A 26,622-nucleotide genomic window follows, 5' to 3' on the forward strand; every position below is an offset into this window, starting at 1 on the left:
ACAACCTCTCTTTATCATGGAGGCCGTGCCTCCCTCTTCAGATTTGGAAATATTCCATATATCTTTAGATGATAAAATCTTTCCATTTTTCTCAAGGGCGGCTTATCATATTGAAATATTTCCTCTTTTTCTTGGATTTAGGAAGATTCCTTTTTCTCTAAGCTGGTTACCTGATAAATGAAAGATTTCCATTTATCTTAAGGCAGGAGAAATCACTTGGCTTGAAAGACGGAGGAAGGTCCCAGACCTGGGGGCAGAGGGACCCGGGAATCAGAGGCAGGAATCCGGATCCTGGGGGCAGGGACCTGGAAGACGGAAGCTGGAGTAATCTCTTCATGGAATATTTTTCCCCAACAAGTATCAAGGATTACAGCCCCCTGATCATCTATTTTATGACCTGCTACATTATGCAGATGACCCTCCTGGTCATGCAGGTTTCCAGTCGCATCCTGAATTAGAACTATAGTCGCAACCATGGCTCGCGGCTCAGTATGGATCGATGTCCGATGTGGAGTGTTGATTGATGTCGGGTGGGAAGTGTCGGTCGACGGAAGAGTAGTCTCACGGTGGAAGGCGACTGTCGGTCGACGAACGAGTGTTGTTGTCGATCGATGTGGTGCGTTTTTCTTTGCGGATTGAGCGTTATAAACGTGCATGATCTAAAAAGAGCAGTGTTTGTTCTTTGTTGCTTTTGGTACTGCTGGGCATGTACCTGAAAGACAAGAAAAAAATTTATCAGTTTTTTGCAAGTAACAAAAAACTTAGACTAAACCTAACTAAATAAAGATGTAATGGCGATCGAAGCTCCACGGCAACGGCGCCAAATTTGATCACTCAAATTATCCTGAGGAGTAATTTGTACTCTCTCAAATGAGAGGTAAGGTCGGGTTGTAGTACTTAGGGATCGGATTCATAGGGAGCTAAGACACACAAAAGATCTAGTAGTTATGTGGTTAAGCTAGGTCGAATGGTTTAAATGTAAATAGCAGGGGTGAGCAAAGTAATTGCTCGGTTGATTGATTGGGGTTTTGAAACATATATGAAAGAATAGTCGATCAACTTCCGTATATTTTAGACTATCTATTGCCAATTATGGATTGTTGATCGATACACCTTTCAGTCTGTCGATCGATGCAACTACTAAGTTGTCAATCGACGTTCCTTCCAGCAAGCTTTACCGCACGGGTTTGACTTGTTCACTAGGTTAAACCAAATTAGTTGTCGCTTGTTTCTAGCAATCATAGCACAGTGTAAACTAGATCAGACAAAGGACCATGCTTCCGCTTGGGTCCTAATATCTATGGACAAGGTCCTAGTTATCTACTCTAGAACACATGCATTAAAGAACAGTTCAATTGATTGATATCCTAACACTTAGCAATTTTATATTTTGGGCTAATCCCTGAGGAATATCTGAACCTTAAATCTAAGAAAGAGAACTACTCAGACATAGCTAAGCAATTCATAAAAAATAATGAATAAACTGCATAAATAAATAGGAGTTGAAAACCTTGGAGTTCCAATCACAAATCTCTGAAGGAGGTTTTGGATTTTTTCTTCAAACCTAAAACTCTAAGTATTTTGCTGTGAAAGAAAGTATGAAAGTGTGTGTTGTCTATAACAATGATAGATCACATAAATATTAGGTGAAAACTCGTCAGTGGCAATTTGGTAATTCTTGTAAGACTTGGGCTTTAAATTGGCTGAAACCAAATTTGGTCTCTGCGCGCTTCGCCGTCAATCGACACACTTATCATCTTCAATCATCAACCGCTGGACTCTTCGATAGTCAGCTACGGATCTTTCTCATTTTATCTTCAAAATACACTAAAATCACTATTTTTCTCCAAATCACTCCAAAATCTGAAAACGTACTAAAAAGATTCTAAAATATAAATATATTTTTACTTTTTAATAAAAAAAATTTTAATTATTTTTCTCTTTGAAGCTATTCTTGTGACAAAATATCATAGGAAATTTCTCTATTTAATATACAAAAAAATCAATTAAAAACAACACAGAACATAAGCCAAAAGAACGAAAGCAAAACTAAACTCTACAGATCAGTAAGAAGGGTTTCTTAGTCATGCCAAGCAAAATCTCCTTTGCCTTCCCCCAAGCTTCGTCCACTTCTTCTGTAATCGATTTCTGCATCCGAACTGCACAGACCCGTCTTGTACTTTCTACTTGCCTTCGCTTGACCTCCATTACCCGGCGTGCTTGATCTCCGCATATGATCTGCGTTCATATAACAAACAAACTCAGCATCAAGAGAGGCAATACAGAGTCCCCATAGGCCCATACAAGGCAAATATCACCACCATATGCCTTAAACCGTAAGTGATATATTACCATTGTGCATATCGAGCGGGTCTTGTAAGTTGCCACATTTTTGCAGGTTCAAGCTAGCTTCCCCTGCGCCATACAAATTAATCCCTTCATCTTTTGACGCATCCAAGGTAGTACGAGGTCTCAATGAGTCATCCTGAACATGGGTTATCTCCACATATTGGCTTGTAGAGATGACATCATCTGAACTGAAACCAAAGGAAGCTCTGTATGCTTCAAGTTCTTCCATATCTTGCTTGGAAATGCGTTGACCATTTCTGTTAGTTGGGTAAACATCCGTATCTTTCGAAACGCTCAGTCTTCCACCAGCATGAGAAAACGGAGCATCATGGTCAAGATAGTAACGAGCAAAGGTTGCAGGGCAGAAGAAATTTGAACCTTGAGACGCCTTTGGGGTAGTGTTCGTCTCAGGAGTTTGTGCATAACTAGAGTCGCTCCTCGAACATTTGACTGTTCTTGGAGAAGCCAAAGAATCCCAATGCGGTGAGAACTCACGTTCGGGAAAAGACGAGGATCGAAGACCATCTCCTGAGATACAATCGGCTTTCCCGGTCAAGAACCGGGCGTAGGGTACATCAGGGGAAGAAGGAGTGGTGAGATGGGCTAACTCAGGAGGAGGTGTCAAAGGTGCAGTAGATGGCTCCGTGGTAAAAGTTGAGAAAACAGGAGGTGAAACCAACTGTGTCTCGTGAGCATAAGGCCCTGTCGCGAACATGGCGGAGGAAGGACCTCCAGGAGAGTTGGCAGATAAGGAAAGCAGGCAGTTCGGGGACTGAGCTATGGAAGGAGCAGGAGAATGTGAGAAAGAAGCTGGAGACGAAGGTGGAGCAAGCATTGCCGTAGTGTGATTACTCAATCCCGTTGTTGTTTGAGGTTGATTTGATTGAGCAGTTGCAACGTTCCCTTCAGGGGTTCGTGCAGCAGCTGGCACGATTCGTCTCTCTCCTTTCTTTGAACCGAAACAAGACAACGCTTTGAAACATCCAACCCACCGCTTCCTCTGTGAAACATGAGCATTCAACGCAATTATTAATTACTAAATTAATAATAACAAAGTGTCTACATCAAAGATTGGTCCACACAACAACTTGGAGAACAGATCGTGGAACTAAAACCCTAAATCAAAAGTGTCAAGCTTCCTTTCATCGATTTTGGATACAGCGATTACAGATTCAAGGTAAAAAAAGAGGAAGAGGAAACAGACCCGTTCTCGAAGAGGAAGTCTGTTATGATGGTTCGACCTGGCCATGACCATCAACCTCTCGATCTCTGCTGAGGAACTTCGGGAGAAAGGAAATCAGCAGATCCAAAGTGATCGGTTCAAATCTCACTTATAGTTGGAAGCAGTGGAAAGCATTTCAGTGAGAAATTAGGGCTGTAAACAAGACTAAGATACAGCCGCAATTTAGGGTTTTGTTCGTGTTCGGTTAGATTGTGCTGAATCTCGAAGACGAGTAAAGCAGAGGCTGACACCATGTAGATTTTTGCTGCTGCGAGGCAAGACAAAAGTAAACTATGGAAAGTAAGTGACTTGAATTAAAAAAAAAAAAGTGACTTGAATTATAAGAATTACTTCCTCTAAATTATAATTTTTTTAACATTCAAAATATTATTTTATTATTTAAACGAGAGTTGATATGAGAAATCATATCGGAATGAAAATGTAAATGTTTGTAAAAAGAGATTTATATTTGGAAGGCTCAGAGTAATAAACTCTTTAAGAGAATTTAAAAGAATCCTCTCGAGTTAGTCCATATGCAAAGAGTAAATGTTAAACATGGTTTAAAGCAAATGAAGTGATCTTTCCTGCTTCACAAGAGCATAGTAGCATAGAACTCCGGGTCATAAACCTGGAAAATATCTACATGATAGATAGTTCATGGACTTCCATAGCACAGTTCTGTGGGTATAGATAGATTTGGAAGGATAGCATTGGAAAGATATAGTTTATGGCATCGCAAAATTTAAAGAAGCGAGAGACTGCTTTATATTCAAAAGTAGAAGTACTACGATAGGCAATGGAGAGCATGCTTCAATATTCGTCATGTCAGTGTTTTGGGACTAATTGCAATGATCTGATCGCGATGATAAATGACCCTCAAGCTTGGCCAATGTTGTAACATACAGTGAAACCTCTATAAATTAATAATGTTGGGACTACATCAAAACTATAATTTTTTTTATTAATTTATAGATATATTCATTTATCGATATACTAATTGAACCAAAAATTCAATTTGGAACTATAAAATTATATCATTTTTTTAGAGATTTTTAGTGTATATTAATTTATAGAGTATTAATTTAAAGAGGTTATACTGTAATTGGAAGCTATTCAGATACTGCGGATATGTTTTCCAGACTCCGAGATATTTCATATCTTGAGGGCCCATAATGGAATTTTAGATTCTTTAGCTAAGACTGCATGATCTTTTCATAGAGAACTTTGTTACATTGGTTGTTCTATTCCGGTCTGGTTACTCAGACCACCTCAAACTTGAGTAATAGAATAGTTGTTCGTTGTTAAAAAAAAATTAAAACCCTCTAACTAAATTTTTTTCGTGTAAAAAACTTCAGACTAAGTATTTAATGAAAAACCCTAAACTAATTTTATTTAATGAATTAAACCATCTTTAACAGTGTCGGTCAAAATTACCATTACTACCAGTAAATATTTAGTTTAGGAGTTTTTATATTAACTAAACATAGTTGAGAGGTTTTATCCTTAAAGATCTAAAAAATCACAAAATCATAAAAATGTAAAAATATAAAAATGTAATAACATTATCAAAAAACTAGTAACTTAAATTTTTAAAATTAGCATTTAAAAAAAAATTATGCAAATAGATGAGTATGATTTGTTTTAAAATCAACATTATTTATGTATATTGAAAATGTTAAAAAACCAGAAAATATAATAAAATTATCAAAAGATTTACCTATAATCGTGGTTCTTTTAAAATTAGTAACTAACATTTTCAAAATTAGCTCTTCAAATAAATTATGCAAATTCGATGACATAGATTTATTTTAGAATCCATATATTTACAAAAAAAAAAATATTAAAATGCTAATTTTGAAAATTTAAGTTATTTTTAGATAATTTAATATTTTTTGGATTTTTTGAATTTTTTACATTTTTGGATCATTAGTTTATTTTTATTACCGGTAAAAATAGCCACTACTGATAAATTTTTAGATAACTTTTATTATTTTTTCTGATTTTTTACATTTTCGGTTTATACATATAATATGATTTAAAAAAATCAAACTCATCTAATTGCATAAATTTTGAAAATTTAAGTTACTAATATTTAGATAAAGTTATTATATTTTAAAATTTTTGCATTTTCTGAATTATTTTTTAGATTTTTAATGGTAAAATCTTTCAACTATGTTTAGTTAATGTAAGAAACCCTTAAACCAAATATTTACGGTAGCAGTGGTAATTTTGATCGGCACTGTAGACAGATGGTTCAATTCGTTAAATAAAATTAGTTCAGTAGTTTTTCAATTTAATACTTAGTTTGAGGATTTTTATCTGAAACAAACTTAGTTGAGAGGTTTTAACATTAAAAACTCATGTTCAATCTTAGCTAATAAATTGGCAGTCTAGATTAGCGTGCTCAAAAATGATAAACAATTTTAAAATCTTCTATTTAGAATATCTTGTTTTTCTTAACTCCGTTGAAAAGCTTATCCATGATATATGTTGGGTCTAGAATCATTGAAACTACGTCTTTACAGTTTGTGTCAAAATATTGTTAGGTTGAGTATTTCCGTAAAGAGATAAGACACGCCTCATTTGATATTTTTATCCCAAAAATTACTCATATCCTAGAGATTTCTTTCACGTCCATTTGCATCCATTGGTGACTCAGAAATCCATGATCCACCCACTAAAAAGATGTTGTGTAAGCTAAAGTCTTCAGATGTCATATGATGATATAGTAATTTCCCCTCCTCTATGTCTTTGCATTCGATTCAAACCATGCTGGACATTTACCCTAGGCATGTCTTATTAGCGCTAAAGGATCACATGTGGTTCCCTAAATAATTTTATAACTGCGAGCTTTCCAGAGATGCCAGATTATCCGTGGATACAGATCTTTATCCAACTCTAGGTCTTCAAAATAATTTTCCTCCTGAAAAGATAATCCAAGTTTGTATAAACACTGGAAATTTGAAAAATCGGTAGGCAGGAAGGCATAGATGAGAATGCCCAAATCTGTAGACTTGGTAGACATTTAAATGGCATGATTAACAGATTCATCTGCTTCTCCACATTGAGGGTAATAGTTATCATATCATATATAACGACATGTCTTCCTGTACCGCTAAATGTTTTGTTACAAGCTGCCATATAAAATGATATATCTTCTTAAAAGCACTTATTTTCCATGCAAATGTTTGGAGCTTGGTGATACTAAGCTCAACTCCATAGCCTCAGGTTCACAGTGTAGGATATTTGTCGCCATCCAATAATTCGACTTTTGTGTTTCTCCAACAAAAGTTATCACCTTGATGGGATTGGCTAATGGCCAAAATTTGAATAAGCAGTATATCCTATGGTAAAACTAGGCTTTCCAACATCTACACATTTCACTCCTCAGGTTGACCACGAATAAAATCATTCAACGTCATCCTTGGATGAACTACTAGATCATTAGGACATGCTGGCTTCATAGGAATCACATGAATTGTAGGAATCCATGGAATCTTCCATACTCTTATCTTAAATACAAAATGCACTTTCTAAAAGATTCTTAGAGTCAGTAATGGTCAAGGAGCTGGTTAACTCATCCATACATAAGAAGGACTATCTATAGCAACTGATCACAAAGGCAAACTCAGTCTGTAATATTTTTCACGCAATACTCTTGCGAGAAGATAATATGATAATTGAATCAGACGCCACAACTATTAGCCCATAAATACCAGATTAAAATCATGGATCATACGAAAACCAAATCCACCTTCCTGTTTTTGCTACAATTATTTTCCCATTTTTTCCAATGCATTCCTATTTTAGGTGAATTTAAACTCCACAAGAATCGTGCAATGGCACTCGCTTGATTTTTGTAGATATCTAATGGGAGCAGGAAGTTGGATGTTACATAGTTTGGCAATATGGCGATGGATGTTATTAAAATCTCTTTCCCTCCTTTTGATAACCAACAAGCAGATAATCCATCAATCATATATTGCAATTTATCTCTAAGGAACGCAAAGAAAAAATATTACATTTTGATATAATAAAGAAAAAATATTACATTCATCCTCCACCATATTTCATGATTAATCGATTAATCACATAGTTTGATTTTTTGCTCGTCTCTGCTTCTTCTATACATGGAAAAACTTGGAGTTTCAATCTCTTTCTCGCAGCCAAAAAAAAGTATGCTCTTTTACCTCCAGAACATTTTCTCGGTCTAACGGGCTTCTGAAAGCTCATGTAAAGCAGCCGCTAACTCCTCCAAAGACACAATATCATTCGCAGACATGGCCTCAAATATTTCTTTAAGTTCCTCCACTTACTTTTCCGAGTTTATATCATTTTTTTTTCTCAACTAGCCCAAATATTTGCGGGAACTCGAGATATGGGCCATGATGTTTGCATTAATTGGGATTTTTGACGGGTTTAGTCATATCCTCTGTTACCCCACCACACCCCCCCCCCCCCCCACCATCTCTTAAACTCCAATTTTCCAAAGACTTCACTAAAAATGATTTTCTTAATTGATTTTTTTTAATTAATTATAATTCAAAAATTAGAGAAATTATCTATATACCATTAAACCTAATATAAAGGTCTGAGAAATCACAATTGTTTTTTAATTTTTTTTCCTTTTTTTTCTTGTTCTTCACCTTTAGCGATTTTAAACCTTCTACATTTTCCTTTCCATGATTAATGATAACAACAGAGAACATCAACCATGGCGGTTGAGCCTGAGATAATGACATAGAACATCAACCATGGCGCCACACACTACATAAATGGTTAGTTTAAATCACTTAAAGTGTATCACAAAAATAAGTGATTGTATTTAAATTACCTATTTATAAATGATACAAATAATAATAAGTTAGCATTACCTATAATAAATGATATTATTAATAATTTACTTTGTATCAATTCAATAAAAATAATATAGTTAATGTTATTTTGTATCGCTTTAATAAAATAGTATTTTTATATGAATTTATATTAATTACATAATTGATGTATTTATTTTTTAGTTAACATCATTTTTATAAAAAATACAAAATTTACATCAATAAAAATTGATGCTAACAAAATTAGATCAAATATCGTTAAGAAAAGAATTTTTTTGTTAGCTTTTTATTAGCTAATTAATTATTTGTTTACCTTTTCTTCCCATGTGCTGTTTAACCAATTTTCCTCCGTGCACAACGAAGAAGAAGATCATATTTCCATCTCATCGCTTTTTCTTTTTGATTTATGATTTTTCTTGTTCTTGGTTTTTGATTTAGGATTCTTATTGTTCTAGATTTAGGAATTTAGGGTTGTTAAAAGAATTCTAAGTTTTCTCTTGTTTTAGGGTTCTTATTTTTGGGGGATTTTCGATTTTTGTCAAAGATATATATATATATATATATATATATATATATGGGTTTTCTATGATTTAGAATTCTTATTCTCCCTTTCAAAGTATTTTTGTGTTTTTATTTATTTCATATTCAAATGTAGATTTAATATAACTCGGCATTACTAACTCAGTCAATTCGGTACAATTAATTCACTAGTACTTAGTATTACGCAGCATAACCAGTAGAACTCAGTCGAACTCGGTATAACTAACTCAGTAGTACTCAATATTAATCAGTATACCCAATAGAACTCGGTGTAGTTACACTCAATAGTATTCAGTATAACTCAGTATAACCAATATAATCCAGCATAACTTAGTATAACTCAACATAACTCAATATAACTTAACATAAGTATTACACAGTAGAACGAAGTATAACTCAGTACAACTAAGTAACATTATACGGTATAATGTAGTATCCAAATTTTGAAATTTTGAAATTTGAAAATTTGAAAATTTGAAATTTGAAAATTTAAATTTTTTATTTTTTTAAAAAAACAAAATTTCGAAAATAAAAAGGACAAAATCTGGTTTTTATATTTTATTAAAGCCATGGGGTTATAAGGGATTTGAGAGACCCATATGAGATTTGCTCTTTCACAAATGGGGGTAAGGAAGGAGGTGGCTCAAACGGGTTGCAGCATTCCAGAATAACCTTTCTAATCTCCTCATTATCCAGAAATCGCTTATCAATTTTTGATATTTTTCTTGGCCTTAATTGGTTTAACAAGGATGTTCACTTGGACATGATCATGGTTTGATCTCTTCTTGTGTAAATACTGAACTGAACGATGTGGAAAAGATTCATGCCAGTCTTCATTTTCTATTGTGTGGTCCAGGCAACATCTGGATGTCGATCTGCCTCTTTTACCTATCCAAGACATCATATATCCATAACATGAGAATTCTAGCAATCCACAATCACTTAACATCTGTTTGAAAGGTAATAATAAACTATTAAAGCGTCTCATGCCTTTTTTCTTTTCATTATGCCATGTAATCTAATTAAAATCACCAATCATGAACCATGTTTCATTTTTCGTTGTGGTAAAACACGTAAGACATTCTCATACTTGTTTCATGCGCTCTAGAACGGGATCCACATAAACAAATGTCATATAAATTTTTATTCCATCAATTATTGCCTCTACATCAATAATTTTATTTTTTCAAAATTAATAAATTAACATGAAATTATCCATAAAAATAAAGTTAAATCTCTGCTTCGCCCAAGTGACTCAACGGTAAACAAATTATCAAATTTTAAATCAGTTTGAATGTTTTGTAACAACAGTTTTCTTTTCAACATCTCTGATACAAACACTATTCATGAGTGATGTTTCTAATGCATCTCCTGAGATGTCAAACTGTGAGGTCATTCCCAATCTCTCGATAGTTCCAACTAAGTGTCTTCATAAATGATGGTTGAAACTCACCAAACCGTTCCTCTGATTGTGAGAACAGTTCTTCATTTTTTTTTTGCATTAGTATCCCTCTAAATTGTAATTAGTGTCACTCTTCAGATAGTTTTTACAAAAAGAAAGTTTCATTTTCTATCTTCAATGCTCAAATTTTGAAGAAAATCCATGTTTCATCTTACTATTTAATATATCAATTAAAAATATTTAATATATCAATAATGAGTAGAATTTGTTTTTTTAATATGTATAAGTTTTGTAAGACAATGTTGTTTATGGCCATGCAAATGTTTTAGATATAAAATATAAATTAATTTGAAATAAATAAAAATTTAAAATAAAAATGATTTATATTTGGAACCTTTTATAAATAATTTATAATAAAGTAGACATTTAAGTCAATACGTATTTATGTTACTTATGTTATTAAATTTTAGATAAATTATAACAAGGCATATGAAAAAATATTCTCTTAACAATTTTTCAAAACAAACCAATTTTATTTTCTTTTCCTTTTCAATAAAACACCATCAAATATTATAGTTGATAATATGTTTAATCTAACCATTTATTTACTAATATTTACTGAGGATTCTATAGTTGTGATTAAAACAGTTTGGATATTTATTGTTATATATAAGAATTTTTAGTGAAAACCTCTAGCTATTTCTGAATCAGAAAAAAACCATGTAATTATTTTATTAATATTATAAAAGTATAATTTACAAACCGTTAACGCATGTCACTCTCCGTTTAGTATACCGCCTATTTTGGAAGGAAAACTGTTAGAATGAATTTTAACGTGTTTAGTTGAGAGGTTTTGTCACTAAAACACTATATATATATATATATATATATATATATATATATATATAAATATTATATATTTCTCTCTAGTTTCTTGAATTGAAATAAAATTAACGGACTAGGCCAAACTAAAAATAATGTATAATAGATTTATAAAATATAATCTCTGTTTTTTCACAATAAAAAGTCATTCTAGTACTCAAGCTTGGAGTGGTCTGGGTAACCATACTGAATAGAACAACCAACAAAATAAAGAGTCATATGAAACGATTGAGCGGTTCTAGGTAAGTAATCTGCAGTTCCATTTTATCCTCGAGGAATATAGCATATCTTGAAATATTCTTTTCAGTTCTTGTATCTCCTCAACTCTGTTGAGATTTTCGGCCATGCCTAAGGTTCCCTAACATCGCTATGACATCTTTGCAGTCCATCCAAAGGTTCTGACATGTCGAATGATGTAACAGGCTTTCCATTGCCCAGCGTAGTGCTTTCGTATAAAATGAAGATGCTCGTTGTCTTTGATTTCTTATACCCATAAGCTGTGTCCATCCATTGCTATCTTTCCAAATCAATCCAGATCAGCTATTTATGTAGAGGCCAAAGAACCATCTATCAAACATATACTCTCTAAGCATAAGATTTGAGATGTTGCTACTGGATTTTGCAAATCAGTAGTTAGTTCATTTGCCGTGAATCATGCTTGGCATTCTCCTTTTGCATATCTTATCAGCTCAAGTGGGTCTCTATCATTTGCTCTAAATAGTTTATCATTCTTTTTTTTCAGCAGTATCAAATTATCCATGGATAAGGGTTTATGTCCATCTCTTATCCTAAATACTATTCTTCCCCCAAAAACATATAATCCATATTAGTGTATATGCTGGACACAAGGAAAATATCTGGATGACATGGATCCTCAATAATATTTTTTGTTTATGTCGGACAAGAATTTTCATATTTCTCTCATCTGCTGGTAATATAATTATATTTGTCTCTATTATAGTTCTCAATATCCAGTTCATTTTATATTTTTTTTTGTTTTATACGCATTGAACCATTAGTTCATGGGGAAAACAAGGGTCATTTCTCTCTCTAAATCCTCCATCTTCTCTCTTCAAAAAACTCTCAGATCCACAGCTCTTGTTACTCCCTCAGTGCCGGAGCTGTTCGTCGATGATGTTTCCAGCTTGTTTTAAAGATGACCTTGTCAACTCTCTCCTTTGTCTTCAACGGTGGGCTTATTCTTCTTAGTTTTGATGTTTTTAGGGGATTTTACTAAAAACGAAACCTAATCTGGTAGGTAAAGTGATAGAAAGCCGGGGTTTCTCTTTGATTGTGGTTTTTTGGTGAAGATCTGGGACTTTATTGTTTTGATTTTGGGTTATGCTTTGGTTCCGAGGAACCCTAAATCTACTCAGGAGTGGGGTTTGGGGCTCGACTTACTTGTTTTGGTTTTCTTCCCTGTCTTAGGTCTGGCCATTTCTGTTTCTGACAGAGGTGGTCCGTCATCAGGTTTTTATCACCTCAGATTTGGAAGTCTCCAAAATCGTTATTTATTGTCCTTATCTTCTTCTCAATGAACGATCAGATTATGTCTCAGGGATTGGTTCAGCAGTGTAGCCTATGTGGCCCATGTTGTCAGGGCATTATAAATAGTTCTTCCAGTTTGAATTTTCTGTGTTTCTTATGTGGCTTTGTCTTGCTAGAGCAAGATAATGAGTTCAGTTCAAGCCGTTTTTTTATCATGTGGTAAGGTTTGTGGTCAATCCATCGTTTAGATCAAAATTTAATTGCATTTTACTGAAAAGTGGTATGTCTGACGCGAGAGGAAGCTGCCTAGATTCTAATGTGGTGTTGAGTGACACCAAAAAGGTGTCGAACGACACTCAACCTGTTTAGAAACCGACTCGTGATTTAATGAAGTTTTAAGAGTTGCAAGTTCGCCCAAAGTTTCATATATTTTCACAAGAGTCCTTGAGCATATTTGGACCTATATTTACGATTGTCTAGCCACTGTTTTGGTGAAGCTTTGTTTTTGAGATTGGGAGAGAAGAGAAGAACTCCGTTGGGAGTCTTCTCGGTACTCCTTTCAATATATTTATGATATTTATTTAGTCTTTGATTGTGTTTGTATCAATCATGTATGACTAATCACCATGTTAGATTTAGGGATTTTCTAGGGTTATGAAAAGTTGTTGATCAATGGAACTTCTAGGGTAATCTGATTTTATCCTTCGCTTGGACTGCTAATCCTGCCTGTTTCTAGAATATCTAACTAGAAAATTAATCCTAGGATAGTTGCGAGGCACGAGCTTGTAATCAACACTTAATTGAATCCTTGCGAGCTAAATAACTATTTACATAGAGAATTGGTCTATAGATTTAATGAACTAATCGAATTGAAAGTATTTGTTTGTCTGATTCATTGAATTCACAAGGTGTTTGATTAGAGTTATGCATCTGATAGTTATTGAATTGAGAATTGGGTAACTTACTATTAAATATGAGTTCAAAGATTGCTCCTATACAACTCTTAGCATCTATTTGTTTCAGTTTTGATTACATGCCTGAATATCCCTCAATCTAGTGCTTTATTATCTGCTACACCACTTATCTATTTATTGATTTGTTTGATTGTTTTCTACTTTTTGGCTTATCTTAGCTTGAAACCATAAGTCTATTGCATGATCCCTACTCCATGTGGATTCGATCCTTAAATACTACGATGACATTCTTATTTGAGAGAGTTGCTTGAGGTTAATTTGAGCATATCACATCACACGTCAAGAAGAATGAAAAACTGATCTTTAGTGATTGTCACCCGATCTACATTTTCTTTTTGATTCTTTGTTGCTTGTTATTCAACTTCCAACAATCTTTCTACATATTTGCAAATTTATTATAGTTTCTCATGCTCATGTTTTTTCATTTTTGGGCTCTCTATATGAACACTCTCCCTTGACCCAATAACAAAAACATCTAAATGCCAAGTACTAGAATTCGACTGTCTTCTTGCTTCCTCACTATGAACACTATTCTTTACAGAAACCGTCCAAATAATACCTTCATCCACGAAGTTACATAGAGATATATTGAAAACCTTCCAAGAATGTGGTAAAGTACCAATAAACCACATAACGTGAATCTCATCATCAATCTTGATGCCCATTTCAGACAACTTGTTGAGCAATCTCTGAAACGCATTCAAGTGATCCATCATCGGAGTTTCCTCCCGATACTCAGCTTAATCAACTTCTCGATCATGTACCTCTTGTTATTGATGGTGTTCCGAGCATACAACTGCACCACCTTCAATCACAAAAAATGAGCATCAGTCAGTCTCAATGAGCACATTATCATCTACCAACCCATATCAACCCACACACTTGGTGATGAAGCAATTTCCATTTATCATCCGTCTTATTATCAGTTTTCTTCTGTGAAATACCAGAACATGGAATTTTGTAACAAAGAGCATATCCTCAATTTTTTTCTTTCCATATACGATAATTAGCACCATCAAAGCTTGTCATCATGCCCATATCTTCCAACATTCACATAAACAAACAATAACCTGAATTTATCAAACCCCAAGGCTCTGAGACCACATTGATGGGGAAATCACACGCTTGTAATGGTGCAGAGGAAATAGAAATGTTCTCACATTTGTGTGAACCTGTAAGGATAATACTCCAACAACAACACAATATAGTATAAGCATAAATTAAACGCAACAATATTTTTTACGTGGAAAACTTCTTCGATGTGAGAAGGATCCGTGGACCGTAATTCACTCAACAATCCACTATAATATGGGTATGAATACAATCACATCCTCCCTGTTCAAAAATTCGAAAAGATCCAGCTATAGACTCAAGCTACAAAGAGGTATCTCCAATGCAAGATGCAATAACAACAACAAGAAAGCAATACAAGAGCTCCAGTACCAGCAGCAACAAAACGACCTCGATCACTAAGATTCTGGTAACCAGAGACTAATCGCACCATAAACATCTAAGATGAACAAGTCAATAATACTGCTGCCAAATTTTATTTCAATCAGAAAAAATTCTACCGTCAAATTTACCAAACACTTAAGACAAAAGTGCTGAAGAATTATAGCAATCAGCTTCAATAAAAACCATATAATAAAGAAACCAACCAACGCAAATTTCAGCATTGAATCTCAAACCTACATAGTGACAAAACTTTTCACAAAATATCATCAGATTGGGATCGGTTTAAGCTCACAAAATCTTATCCTGACAAACACAAACGAATATGACTCTTTTTTTTTTGTCTTATCTCATAAACTACACAAATTAGATTAAAAGATTTTATACAGTGCTTCACTAACTCTTAAAACGCAATATAATTTTATGGATAAATATCATTGGCTCAAAATCTGAATATGTGAGTGTGTAATTAGAACATCAAAATAGTCACTTTAACTTTTTTAAAATGGACACTTTGATCTTCTATATAAACGTCTTAATTTCACAACTATTAAGCATGATCAAACACATATTGGTTTGGAATTGATTCATGTTCCTGACTTGGCCCGATCCCCCTGTGTTATTGGATTTCGGATATATTTAACAAGCTTACAAAATACGTTCAAATAATTATATATTTAACCCATAAAATTAATCAAATACGTTCAATTGTTCACAACAAAAACATTTTAAACATATGATTGTTTCATAACTTTAAAGAGTTAGGTGAGTGTTATCTTCTTCTTTTTTGAGCAACAGGTGAGTGTTATCTTGACAATAGGTCAATGCTGATCCATAAGTTATGATCTATGTCGATCTTTTACTGCCGAATTGGATATCTGAACCATTTTAAGTAGAATAGGTGTTGTTGACAAAAAAAACTTTAAAATGTTACTTGAAAATAATTATTATCTCCAATGACAATGGTTAAGAAAGAGCAATCCATCTAAACGTAAATAATTCTTTAAAAATAGCAATGGATTAAAACTTGCATATGATATAATTTAAACAGTAACGATCGAAGACCGCACGCATTTTGATAATATAAAATGTATTGAAACCAAAAAATAAATTATAAAATTGAACTAAGCATACAAGCACATGAGCGGTGATTGGTTTCTGACACCGGCTCGGTATTACAATAAATGCGTGGTATTTTAAGGATGTAAAGAAAAATTAAAAATTGTAATGCTACAAAATCAATAATACGATAGTCAAAGAACAATAATGATGTTGCCGGCTTAAGACGCGTTTCCACCTTGACTTCCTTATCAAGGAAGTGTTAAACACTCATAGCTAATCGCCGGCTTGACTTTGAAGGAGGGAGCAAGCAATGACGCGCCTACTATAAGATCAGCGTTAATTTTTTCCTCTCTTCGGAACTACGCTACTAGACGCTAGACGCTAATCGGGCGGTAATTTTGGGCCTAGCGAGTTACCGAAAAATTGAAAAGTATTCGGAGATTACGCGGAGCCTAATTTTAAATACAATTTAATATATTTATAATATATTTAACTAATTTCAAACATGATAATACAAGTTCTTACACATAATTATATAATTTTAAACAGTCTCTCTTTGATTCGTAAATGGTGGGTTTCGTATGAAAAAATCCCTAAATATAGTATGTATGTGTTTGTTTTGGGTTTGATAGCTAATTATAAATATTTAGTAACGAACAATTACACAAAATCTGTTATTAATGAGTAAAAAATAATCAACCGTGTTTGAACTTACACGGACGAACAAAAAAAAAAAACTTAGGCGATCAACGCGGGGTTAGGCGGGAATTAGACAGTCAACACGGAAATTAGGCGGTTTTACGCGGGTGAACGCCTGACTACACCGATTTGGACGGCTAGGCGGCCGCATTTTCGAACAGAGATTTTTTCTATTAAATTATTGGGAAATTTAGTTTTTAGGCCAAAAAATAATAACTATTAGGCTAATTTGTTTTGTATCATTTTTTCCTCTAAGACCCTTTAGTATTTTCCAAAATAAATCAAATAAATAGTTTTACGCACAAAAAAATCAAAAATAGTAACTACTGATGAAATACACATATCAACTTATTGGTATTTTTTCCAGTTCTAAAAATGTTTAAATCATAATTTCATATTGTGTTCTACAAAAAGTAGAATTGACATTCTACAGAGTAGAAAATGTAATCCACTTTTTCATTGAATCTAATATGTTTAGAATACGTGATCTACGTATATAATAGTAATCTAAAAATATTTGTAAACACACGTTTCGCGCTTAATCTAACGTTCTAAAATCTGTAGAATTCGGAATCAACACATTACTATAAATCTAAAACTTGTAAAAATTAGAATCTACACATTACTATAAATCTAAAACTAGTAGAAATCGATTTCAAACATGTTTATTGTGTTCTACATATATTAGAATACAGATTCTACGGGTAAAGATAATCAGTTCCAAAAATATGGGACGAGAATATTGGGAAATATTCATTTTCCTTACATTTATTAAATCGATTTTTTTTTAAAATAAAATCATGATTTATAAAATAAAATTTTAAATTAAAAAAAAATAAAACTTCGATTTGGAAACTTCTTCTCACGCCATATTCTTCTCCCCTTTGTTCTTTAAGGAGGAGAGGAAAAATGGGTTTGATTGATTAGAAATCGAGTTTAAGAGTTCAGCTCATGTTTGTTTGGTTCAAATCAAGTGGGAATCAAACCGAATTTAACCGACAAAAACCAGGAAATCCATTTGGAAGACTTACCTGAGCATGGGATCGATTCCGAAGATGCGACTGATCGATCAAAGTGGGATTGAGCTTCTGTGATCAACTGACCTGGGTTTGGTCGATCAGTATATGCTCTGCATATTTCCGTTGTTCTAGATATATTTATCAGGATCAACCGGTTTAGATCGAACGGTTGCTTACGGGATTGTCGATCCCTTTGAGGAAAAAAAACTTCGAACTTTAGGTTTTTTTAAGGGGGGGGGGGGGTTAATATTGTTTTCAATTATTTTATTTAAAAAATATATTTTAATATTTAACAATTGTTTTATTAATTGTAATTTTGAATTTTTTTTAATTGAAATTAAGGGCACTATTGTCATTTTGAAAATATTTTGACTAATAGGACATAAATTATATGAGATTAACCTAATAGGATAAAGTTATCGTTTTTTTGGCCTAAAAAAATAATTTTCCGTAATTTCTGCAAAGAAGTTCTATGCATAATGTCATAGTACCAAACAAAAATGGTCACGAGTACCAAATCTATGATATTTCCAGATAATTATTTGTATTAGAGATCGCGTTATCATAATTTCCTGGCGTTTAACTAATCCTTTGATATCAGTTTTCATACATTTTTCTTCTTCCATAATATGTATAAAGTAAATGCCATACTCAGAGGCGTGCCTATAGTGTTAGCAAAAAGGCATTAGCCTTAGACCCCCACATAATTTACAAAAATTAGGGTTTTAAATTTCTAAAAAAATCTTTGAAAATTGTTTAAACTTATGTTTTCTACTTGAACTCAAAACCAAAAAATTACAAAAAAAAGTTTTTTTGTTAAAATTATATAAAAGAAAATAACTTTTTATTTGTTCAAGTTCAAGTTTTTTAGTTAATTTTGTTTTCTCAAATTTGTTTCTACCAAAAAATTGTATTTCTATTTAAAATAATCTATTTGTTAAATTAAGTGGTGTGAATTTTGATGGTTAGCATACTTTATCCTATTTGAACATATATAAATTAGAATGTCTTTTGTCTTTTTTCTTATAATTTTTAAGATATTGAACATATCTTAAAAAAGAAAAAGAAAATGCTTTATAAAAAAATGAAAAGTGAAATTATTTAACAACTATAATCATATTTAATGTTATTTTATTTTATTTTTCTTTAGTATTTTATATTACATTACAATATAATTAATATTTTGATTATAAATAATTTTTATAGTGAAAATCTAATGCTAAATCATCGTATTTGCCTCGGGCCCCTGAGAGAGTTGGCACGGCACCAGCCATACTTAAACTTAATTAATAATAATTTGTCGTCCTCTTTGTTTGCCTTACAAAAGAATAAACTATCATCTGCAAATAACAGATGAGACACCGCTGGACATGCTCTAGCTACCTTCATCCCAGTCAATTGCTTCTCTCGCTCCGCCTTTTTTATATTCATAATTAACGCCTCCGTACACATAATAAATAAGTAAGGGGATAATGGATCCCCTTGACGTAAACCCCGTTGAGGGATAATGAGACCACGCGGCTGCCCATTGAGTAAAACTCTATATTGAACTGAAGATATACACTCACACATTAACTTAACCCAATGCGCATCAAAGCCCATTTTATTAAGAAGGGCCTCAATAAAATTCCACTCTATCCGATCATATGCCTTACTCATATCCGTTTTAATTGCCATAAACTTATTTTGACAGGATTTGTTGGTTCGCAGACCATGAAACATTTCCTGCGCAATAAGAATATTAACCTTCCTGCCACAAAAGCCGATTGTGTCTCCGAAATAAGATGGGGAAGACAATTTTTTAATCTTTGACATAGAACTTTTGAAATGATCTTGTAACCGACATTACATAGGCTTATCGGTCGTATTTCTGTCATCCTTGTTGGCCTCTCTATTTTAGGAATCATACAAATAATGGTTATGTTTAACCGTGAATCCATATCACCTGTAACCAAAAAATTATTGACCAGCTCAACCACATCTTCCTTGATGACGTTCCAAGAATGCTGGAAAAAAAGGGCCGTCATTCCATCTGGCCCAGGCGCTTTCTCCGGATGCATCATAAATAATGCTCGTCGGACTTCTTCCTCCGTTGCTCTCCGCAGTAACATTTGATTCATCTGAGGGGAAATAGATGGACCTATCTCCTCCAAAAAACTATCAAATTCCCTTGGGTTTGTTGATTTAAACAAATCCTCAAAGTAATCTACTGCAACCTTCTCAACACCGTTCTCTTCTGTGACCCAATTACCCGCTTCATCATGGATGCCTACTATTTTGTTTCTGACCCGACGTTGCTTTGTCAAACTATCCTCAGGATACTAAAGGATTATGAGGTGGTATCAGGACAGCAAATAAATTTTCAGAAATCCTCAATCCAATTTGGACACAAGATTGAGGAATCAAGCCGTCAGGAGTTGCGGGACATATTAGGGATTCAGAACCTAGGAGGAATGGGTTCTTATTTAGGTTTACCGGAAAGTCTAGGAGGATCCAAGGTTCAAGTGTTTGGTTTTGTACAAGATCGGCTCAATAATAGGGTGAACGGTTGGACTTTTAGATTTTTTACCAAAGGGGGAAAAGAGGTAATTATCAAGTCGGTGATAACTGCGCTACCAAACCATGTGATGTCGGTGTACAGATTACCGAACGCTACAGTGAAGAAACTAACGAGTGCAGTAGCTCAGTTTTGGTGGAGCCCAGGAGGAAGCACAAGAGGAATGCACTGGAAATCATGGGATAAATTGTGTGAGCATAAGGATAATGGTGGACTAGGTTTTAAAGATTTAAATGATTTTAACACGGCAATGCTTGGAAAGCAATTGTGGAGACTGATAGAGAAACCAAATTCTTTGTTCTCCCGAGTTTTTAAAGGACGGTATTACAGGAATGCTTCACCCCTGGAACCGATTCGCTCATATTCCCCGTCATATGGATGGAGGAGTATCATCTCTGCTAGATCTCTGGTTTGTAAAGGACTAATTAAAAGGGTGGGCACAGGGTCATCTATCTCAGTATGGAATGATCCTTGGCTCCCATCCACTCGCCCGAGACCAGCTACCAAAAACCTTCATAATAGTTACCCGGACCTTACAGTGGATTCTCTTATTCATCAGGAATCCCGCACTTGGAATTTACAGGCGCTTAGGACTATGGTGGAATCCAACGATGCGAAATTAATTGAAAGTATTCCTCTGAGTAGAAATCAGATGGAAGACAGGAATGGTTGGCATTTCACTAATAATGGGAGATATACGGTACAATCAGGGTATCAAGTCGAAAGGATATATCCTGATAAGGAAAAACCACCGGAATTTTATGGTCCCAGTGTGGATATTCTCAAGGCATTCTGCTGGAAGGTAAAATGTCCCCCAAAGCTACGGCATTTTCTTTGGCAGCTGCTGACAGGTTGTATCGCAGTGACAAAAAATTTAAAATCGAGGGGAATAAAAGGAGATACAGTTTGTGCACGATGTGGAGACTCAGAGGAATCAATCAACCATGTTTTCTTCGAGTGCCCTCCGGCACGGCAAGTGTGGGCACTATCTAAGATTCCATCGAACCCGACTTTATTCCCTACTGGGTCTCTATTCACTAATATGGATCACTTATTTTGGCGAGTTAATCCGAAGGAGGAGGATCATCAGTTCGCATGGATATTATAGTACATCTGGAAGGGTAGGAATAATAAAGTTTTTAGTAATATAGATATGGACCCGAGGGAGACACTTAAATTAGCAAAATTGGAATCAACACTTTGGGCTGAGGCACAGATGATTAATCACTCAAGTGTAGTATCTGATGTACAGATCAGATCACATTTACAGACCACAGGAAGATGGTGTTTTACGGACGGTTCTTGGAAAGATAAAGATTCTTTCTCAGGACAAGGATGGCTCAGTACCATTCCGGGGTTTGAGGGTTTACTAGGGGCAAGGAATGTAAGGGCAAGTCTCTCACCTCTTCATGCGGAGATAGAGGCCTTAATCTGGGCAATGGAATGTATGAAAAACTTGCGACAGTACTGGGTCACGTTTGCAACGGATTGTTCTCAACTGGTGAAGATGGTTTCAGAACCAGCGGAATGGTCAGCATTTGAAAGTTACCTAGATGATATTAAGCTTTTGCGAAGAAGCTTCACCAACTCGGATATTGTTCATGTTCCTCGAACGAATAACACAATGGCGGATCGCTTGGCACGCAGTGCTCGGATACAACCGTCATTCGTCGTACACAGGGATGCAGAGTTACCACCTTGGTTTACAGAGTCCACATGAGTCTGTAGATGCTTTTGCTGTCAAAAAAAAAAAAAAAAAATTTGTCGTGTTTTTATAAACTTCTCAAGTTTGTAGGGAACCGAAACTTATGAATTTTGGAAGAAGGTTTGATAAATGTTTATGTAAGTATAGAAAATGTATTGCATATCTATATTATTAGATGTCTGAGTTTCAAAAAAAAAATTCTATATTAGATGTCTATATATGTGATCCCATGAAACATTATTATAAACAATCAACTAAGCGGGATCAGTGTAACTAGTGTTAGAGTAATGTTGTTTATGTGCTCGTACATGAAGTCTAGTTTAATATTTTGCCAGAAGTTTTCTAAGTTTCTAGTACTATGCTAAGAATGATCAAAATTCAATCAAATTTAGGCAATCTTAAGTCAAAACATGTGATTTGAATGATATAACCCCAAAGCTTCCTTTGTTGATTTATATTTAGGGATTTTTGTTATACTAGAAGTATACGTTTTTCATCATGTTTTACTTGGTGACTTTATTCTTTTTCTTTAAAACCAGAAATATCAAATAAACGAAATTTAACCATATACTTATCTACAAACGCGTTAAGCGAACTTTTACACACAAAAGGTTGCTCAATAAACGGGTAAAATTCGAACAATTATCAACCAACGGCACTTGGCATCAGCAAGGCGACATACAAGTTGATGATAGTTACGGCCAATGGGTATGCATGGTTGCTAAGTAAAATAGATATACAACACCGGCAATCATTCACATAAATCATTCGCAAAAATAAAACGTTACTTATTATCAACCATTTTGCCACCGTATTCTCTATCTCTTTTGGTCTAAATTAAAAAAAGACAAGTCCCTAAAAAAATCAAAATCAATGCGTATGACAGAAAGACAGTACGAACCCATTTCCCGCGTTTCTCCCGACATTCCAGTTTGTTTCATAGACTCAAAAGTCTTATAAATATATCTACCATACTATCCATAAAACGTCAGAAGACTCGCAATCTCAAAACCCAAAAACCAAATAGTTAGAAGAAAAAAAACAATCCAAGGAATATGAAAAGCGCGGTAAAAAAGCTACTATGTTGCGGAGCTAAGAGCTTTTCCCACAGAGCGAGATTACCAGAGGAAGGACGAGTCCGCGTATATGTCGGAAACGACAGAGATACGCAATGCAAGCTAGAGATGGATGCTGATTTCCTGACCCACCCTTTGTTCCAGGAACTCCTCCGGTTTTCTGAAGAAGAGTTTGGTTACTCATACGATGGCGCTTTGAGGATCGCCTGCGAGATCAATACGTTCATCGACATGATCAATTTCCTCAAGTCCACAACTCATTTCACTTATAATAACAACACTGGTTTTTGAAGATAATATTTTCTTCTACATTATTTTGGTTTCTTCAGCAGAGAATTAAAGAGGTTATATTCTAATATTTTCTTTTATTATTTGGGAGTAAATGCCAGTGAGAAATGTAGGCATGTGGATTTCATCTCGATCTCAATTATTTTTCCTTCTTTTCTTGGGAAATTGATACACATGATTTAATGTTGTAGAGCTATTTTTTCGTGTCAAAGTTCTATGATGAACCCTTCTTTCCCATCAATGTACCTTTTTCACTCCATGATTCACGATATATATTCCATTATACATGACTATATTCATTTACCAATCTACATATGTTGCAAATACGCTTTTGCACTATATTCTAGGTAATTGGCTTACTTATTCTTAGGCTCCGAATGGTAACTGCGGTTTGAGCGGTGCGGAACAAGCGGTTCAACTGCGGTGCGGAGCGGGGCGGTTGTAAACATTTGAAGCCTTAGTTTCACCTATGGTCCCCTAAATTTCTTATCAATCTTATAATTTTTTATCAACATTCATTCTCAAATCGAATATGTTTTTTATAACTTCCAACGTAAACATTCTACAAATATGTCTTAATCCTAAAACGGGAAAACCCGAACAAAACTCAGCTCAAGTAGAAACGAAATTATTTAAAACATATCTTTTTCAAATATTTGACACCACTCTATAACTTCTACATACGCAATTCTTCGAGGTACCTGCAATAATGCCTAGTGAAGGATGAATAAGTTATTTAACCTAGTGAAAATAGGTTTTAGGAATTCATGAACTCATCTAAAATAACACAATACAACAACTACAACTCATAAGGTAATATTTAAACCAGTGAACATTCTTGAAACATCCAAGTTTTTGATAAATATTAAAAGGCTCAATAGAATTGATTTGACTATCTATGTCTTCAAATTGCATTTATATTTTTGGACACACATATAAAGAAAACTCTCGAGTTAAACATACTTAATCTGGAGTAGTCAAATGATAGATGACCTATTAGGAAGTTATTCGTGATAACATGCGAGTGAGTTTAAAACACGGAAAAATATTATATGGTGATTACATAATCAATAACAAATGTTTTAAGCCTCCGAAAAATTAATATACCAACCGTCAAAAAAATTGAAACCACGGGCCGAGTGAACGGGTGTGGAAAGTCCACTATCTGTGGACAGCCGGGGCATGGCATTATCACAAAAGAGGCTCATAATATCTACAAGACTACATACTTTCTATTCTCATCATTGGTGCGCTATAGCGCATTCTGCACCTACATCAAGTGCCCTTTAAGCAGATGTGCCAGCTATTGTCCGCCCTCATAGCATTAGGATCCAAATCATCCCCTTACAACAATCAAACATTCTCTTGGAACTTTATCACATTTGCTATAATCGCTACATATGTGACAGTTCTATTAACAATACTACTCACCAGAATCATCATTCAATCATCAAAGAATAATTGTAAGTTTAAGCAACCAGAAAAGTTCAGGACCCGAAGGTAAACCCCGTCTCTTTCAGAGGAGATGCCAACCATCTCTCATGTCTATAACATAAGCGTCTAAAACCCTTGTTTTATAGGCTTTAACCTATTACAATTAAGGATAATATCTGCTACACCTAGTGACTAACAACTTGGAGATAGAGGCTCTCATTTGGGTAACAAAATGTATGATGCATCTAAGATAGTTTACTGTTACATTTGCAACAGATTGTTCTCCGTTAGTGAAGATGGTTTTGGAACCAGAAGAATGACTAGTCTTTACAAGTTATTTGGAAGACATAAAGATCTTAAAGAGAAGTTTCAACAGCTGAGAGCTCATTCATATACCACAGACGCAAAATTCAAGGGCAGACAGTCTCGCACGCAGTGCAAAAAAAACAACCGTCGTTTGTTGTCCATATGGATGCGGAGCTACCAGTTTGGTTTGCATAATCTATATGAGTCTGTTTTAAGTTCTTGACAAAAAAAGAGTGACTCATAACTACAAGGGACGAAGAGGGAAAGAGAAGAATAACACACTTTCAAAAATAAATAAGAGAAACTTATTATTTTAGTTACATTCCTTTCCAAATAAAGTCATTGAAGATTGGAGATGGAAAAAGATAGAAGGCTGTGTCACCAAATTAAATTTAAATGACAGCTAATACATGACTTAGTAGTTGTTGACAAAAAAAGCACTTAGTAGTTAAGTAAGAGGGTGTATCATGAGGCTCTCACATGCCTTAGGACTTGGGGATGATTGTCCAATGTCCAAAACCAACCATCGTAGTTCACATGTAGTCAACTGGCATGTATAATAAATTATACTAGACCTTAATCGCGCGTCCGCAAGGATATTGATGTTTACGTTTCTAATAATATGATATTTATTTTTCATGATTAATGTTATATATTTTAGATGTGTCACCATATAAATAATTGTATTCAAAAGATCTGGATCAAATCGGATAATATAATTGTTTTTGGTACAAATATTCCAAACCCGTTTCAGATATATTAGTTATTTGGATGTTAAGGTTCCTATACATTAGAACCAAACCATCTTAAACCAGAGGACCCAACTCAAAACTCATACATAAATTTATAATATCCAAGTGGGCTAATTTCAAAACCCAAAAAATATACTCGAAAGAAACAATCCGTACTTGAATGGATACCCGAATGTCCATGCCTAACTGATTTTGTAAACAAATAAAAAAAAAAAACTATTTCTATGTGTATGGATAAATTAAAAGAAATAGAAAGAGTTTTTTATTTAGTAAAATAGTTATATGGTGTGAAAAATTCAGTGACAATATATGGAATATGTTTTTTTATTATTTTGATTTGAGTTATTCTTTTGTTCACATAAACTATGTCATTGAACTATTTGTTTGGCTACATAATTTTTCACTGATTGAAACTAAGATAAAAATAGTGAAACATACTAAACGGAACTTCTAACCATATGCAAAACTCGGTTACTTTACATTTTGATTTTGATACAAAGTTAATTTTGAGTAACTAATAAATAAAAATCTGCAATATTATTATCATGATAATATAATTAATGATGTGATGTATTGTTAA

The 26,622-nt window shown here is 34.0% G+C and overlaps 2 protein-coding genes and 1 pseudogene across 2 annotated transcripts; 1 reads left to right on the forward strand and 2 right to left on the reverse strand.

The window, feature by feature from the left end:
* Window positions 1-1,908: 1,908 nt before the first annotated feature.
* On the reverse strand, window positions 1,909-3,872 carry LOC125577022 (uncharacterized protein At1g76660-like). Its single transcript, XM_048737656.1, has 3 exons — window positions 3,554-3,872; window positions 2,353-3,349; window positions 1,909-2,238 (listed from the first exon to the last, which is right to left on the reverse strand). Exons 1-3 carry the CDS (start codon window positions 3,602-3,604, stop codon window positions 2,081-2,083), a joined length of 1,206 nt encoding a protein of 401 aa, XP_048593613.1. The 5' UTR covers window positions 3,605-3,872; the 3' UTR covers window positions 1,909-2,080.
* Window positions 3,873-22,241: 18,369 nt separating this feature from the next.
* LOC106443436 (auxin-responsive protein SAUR71) lies at window positions 22,242-25,271 on the forward strand. Its single transcript, XM_048737657.1, has one exon. The coding sequence runs from the start codon at window positions 23,242-23,244 to the stop codon at window positions 23,551-23,553; it is 312 nt and encodes a 103-aa protein (XP_048593614.1). The 5' UTR covers window positions 22,242-23,241; the 3' UTR covers window positions 23,554-25,271.
* LOC125577491 lies at window positions 25,003-25,104 on the reverse strand (annotated as a pseudogene).
* Window positions 25,272-26,622: the final 1,351 nt, after the last annotated feature.

This window comes from Brassica napus, chromosome A8, assembly GCF_020379485.1.
Source record: "Brassica napus cultivar Da-Ae chromosome A8, Da-Ae, whole genome shotgun sequence".
In the NCBI taxonomy this organism is placed as follows: Eukaryota; Viridiplantae; Streptophyta; class Magnoliopsida; order Brassicales; family Brassicaceae; genus Brassica; species Brassica napus.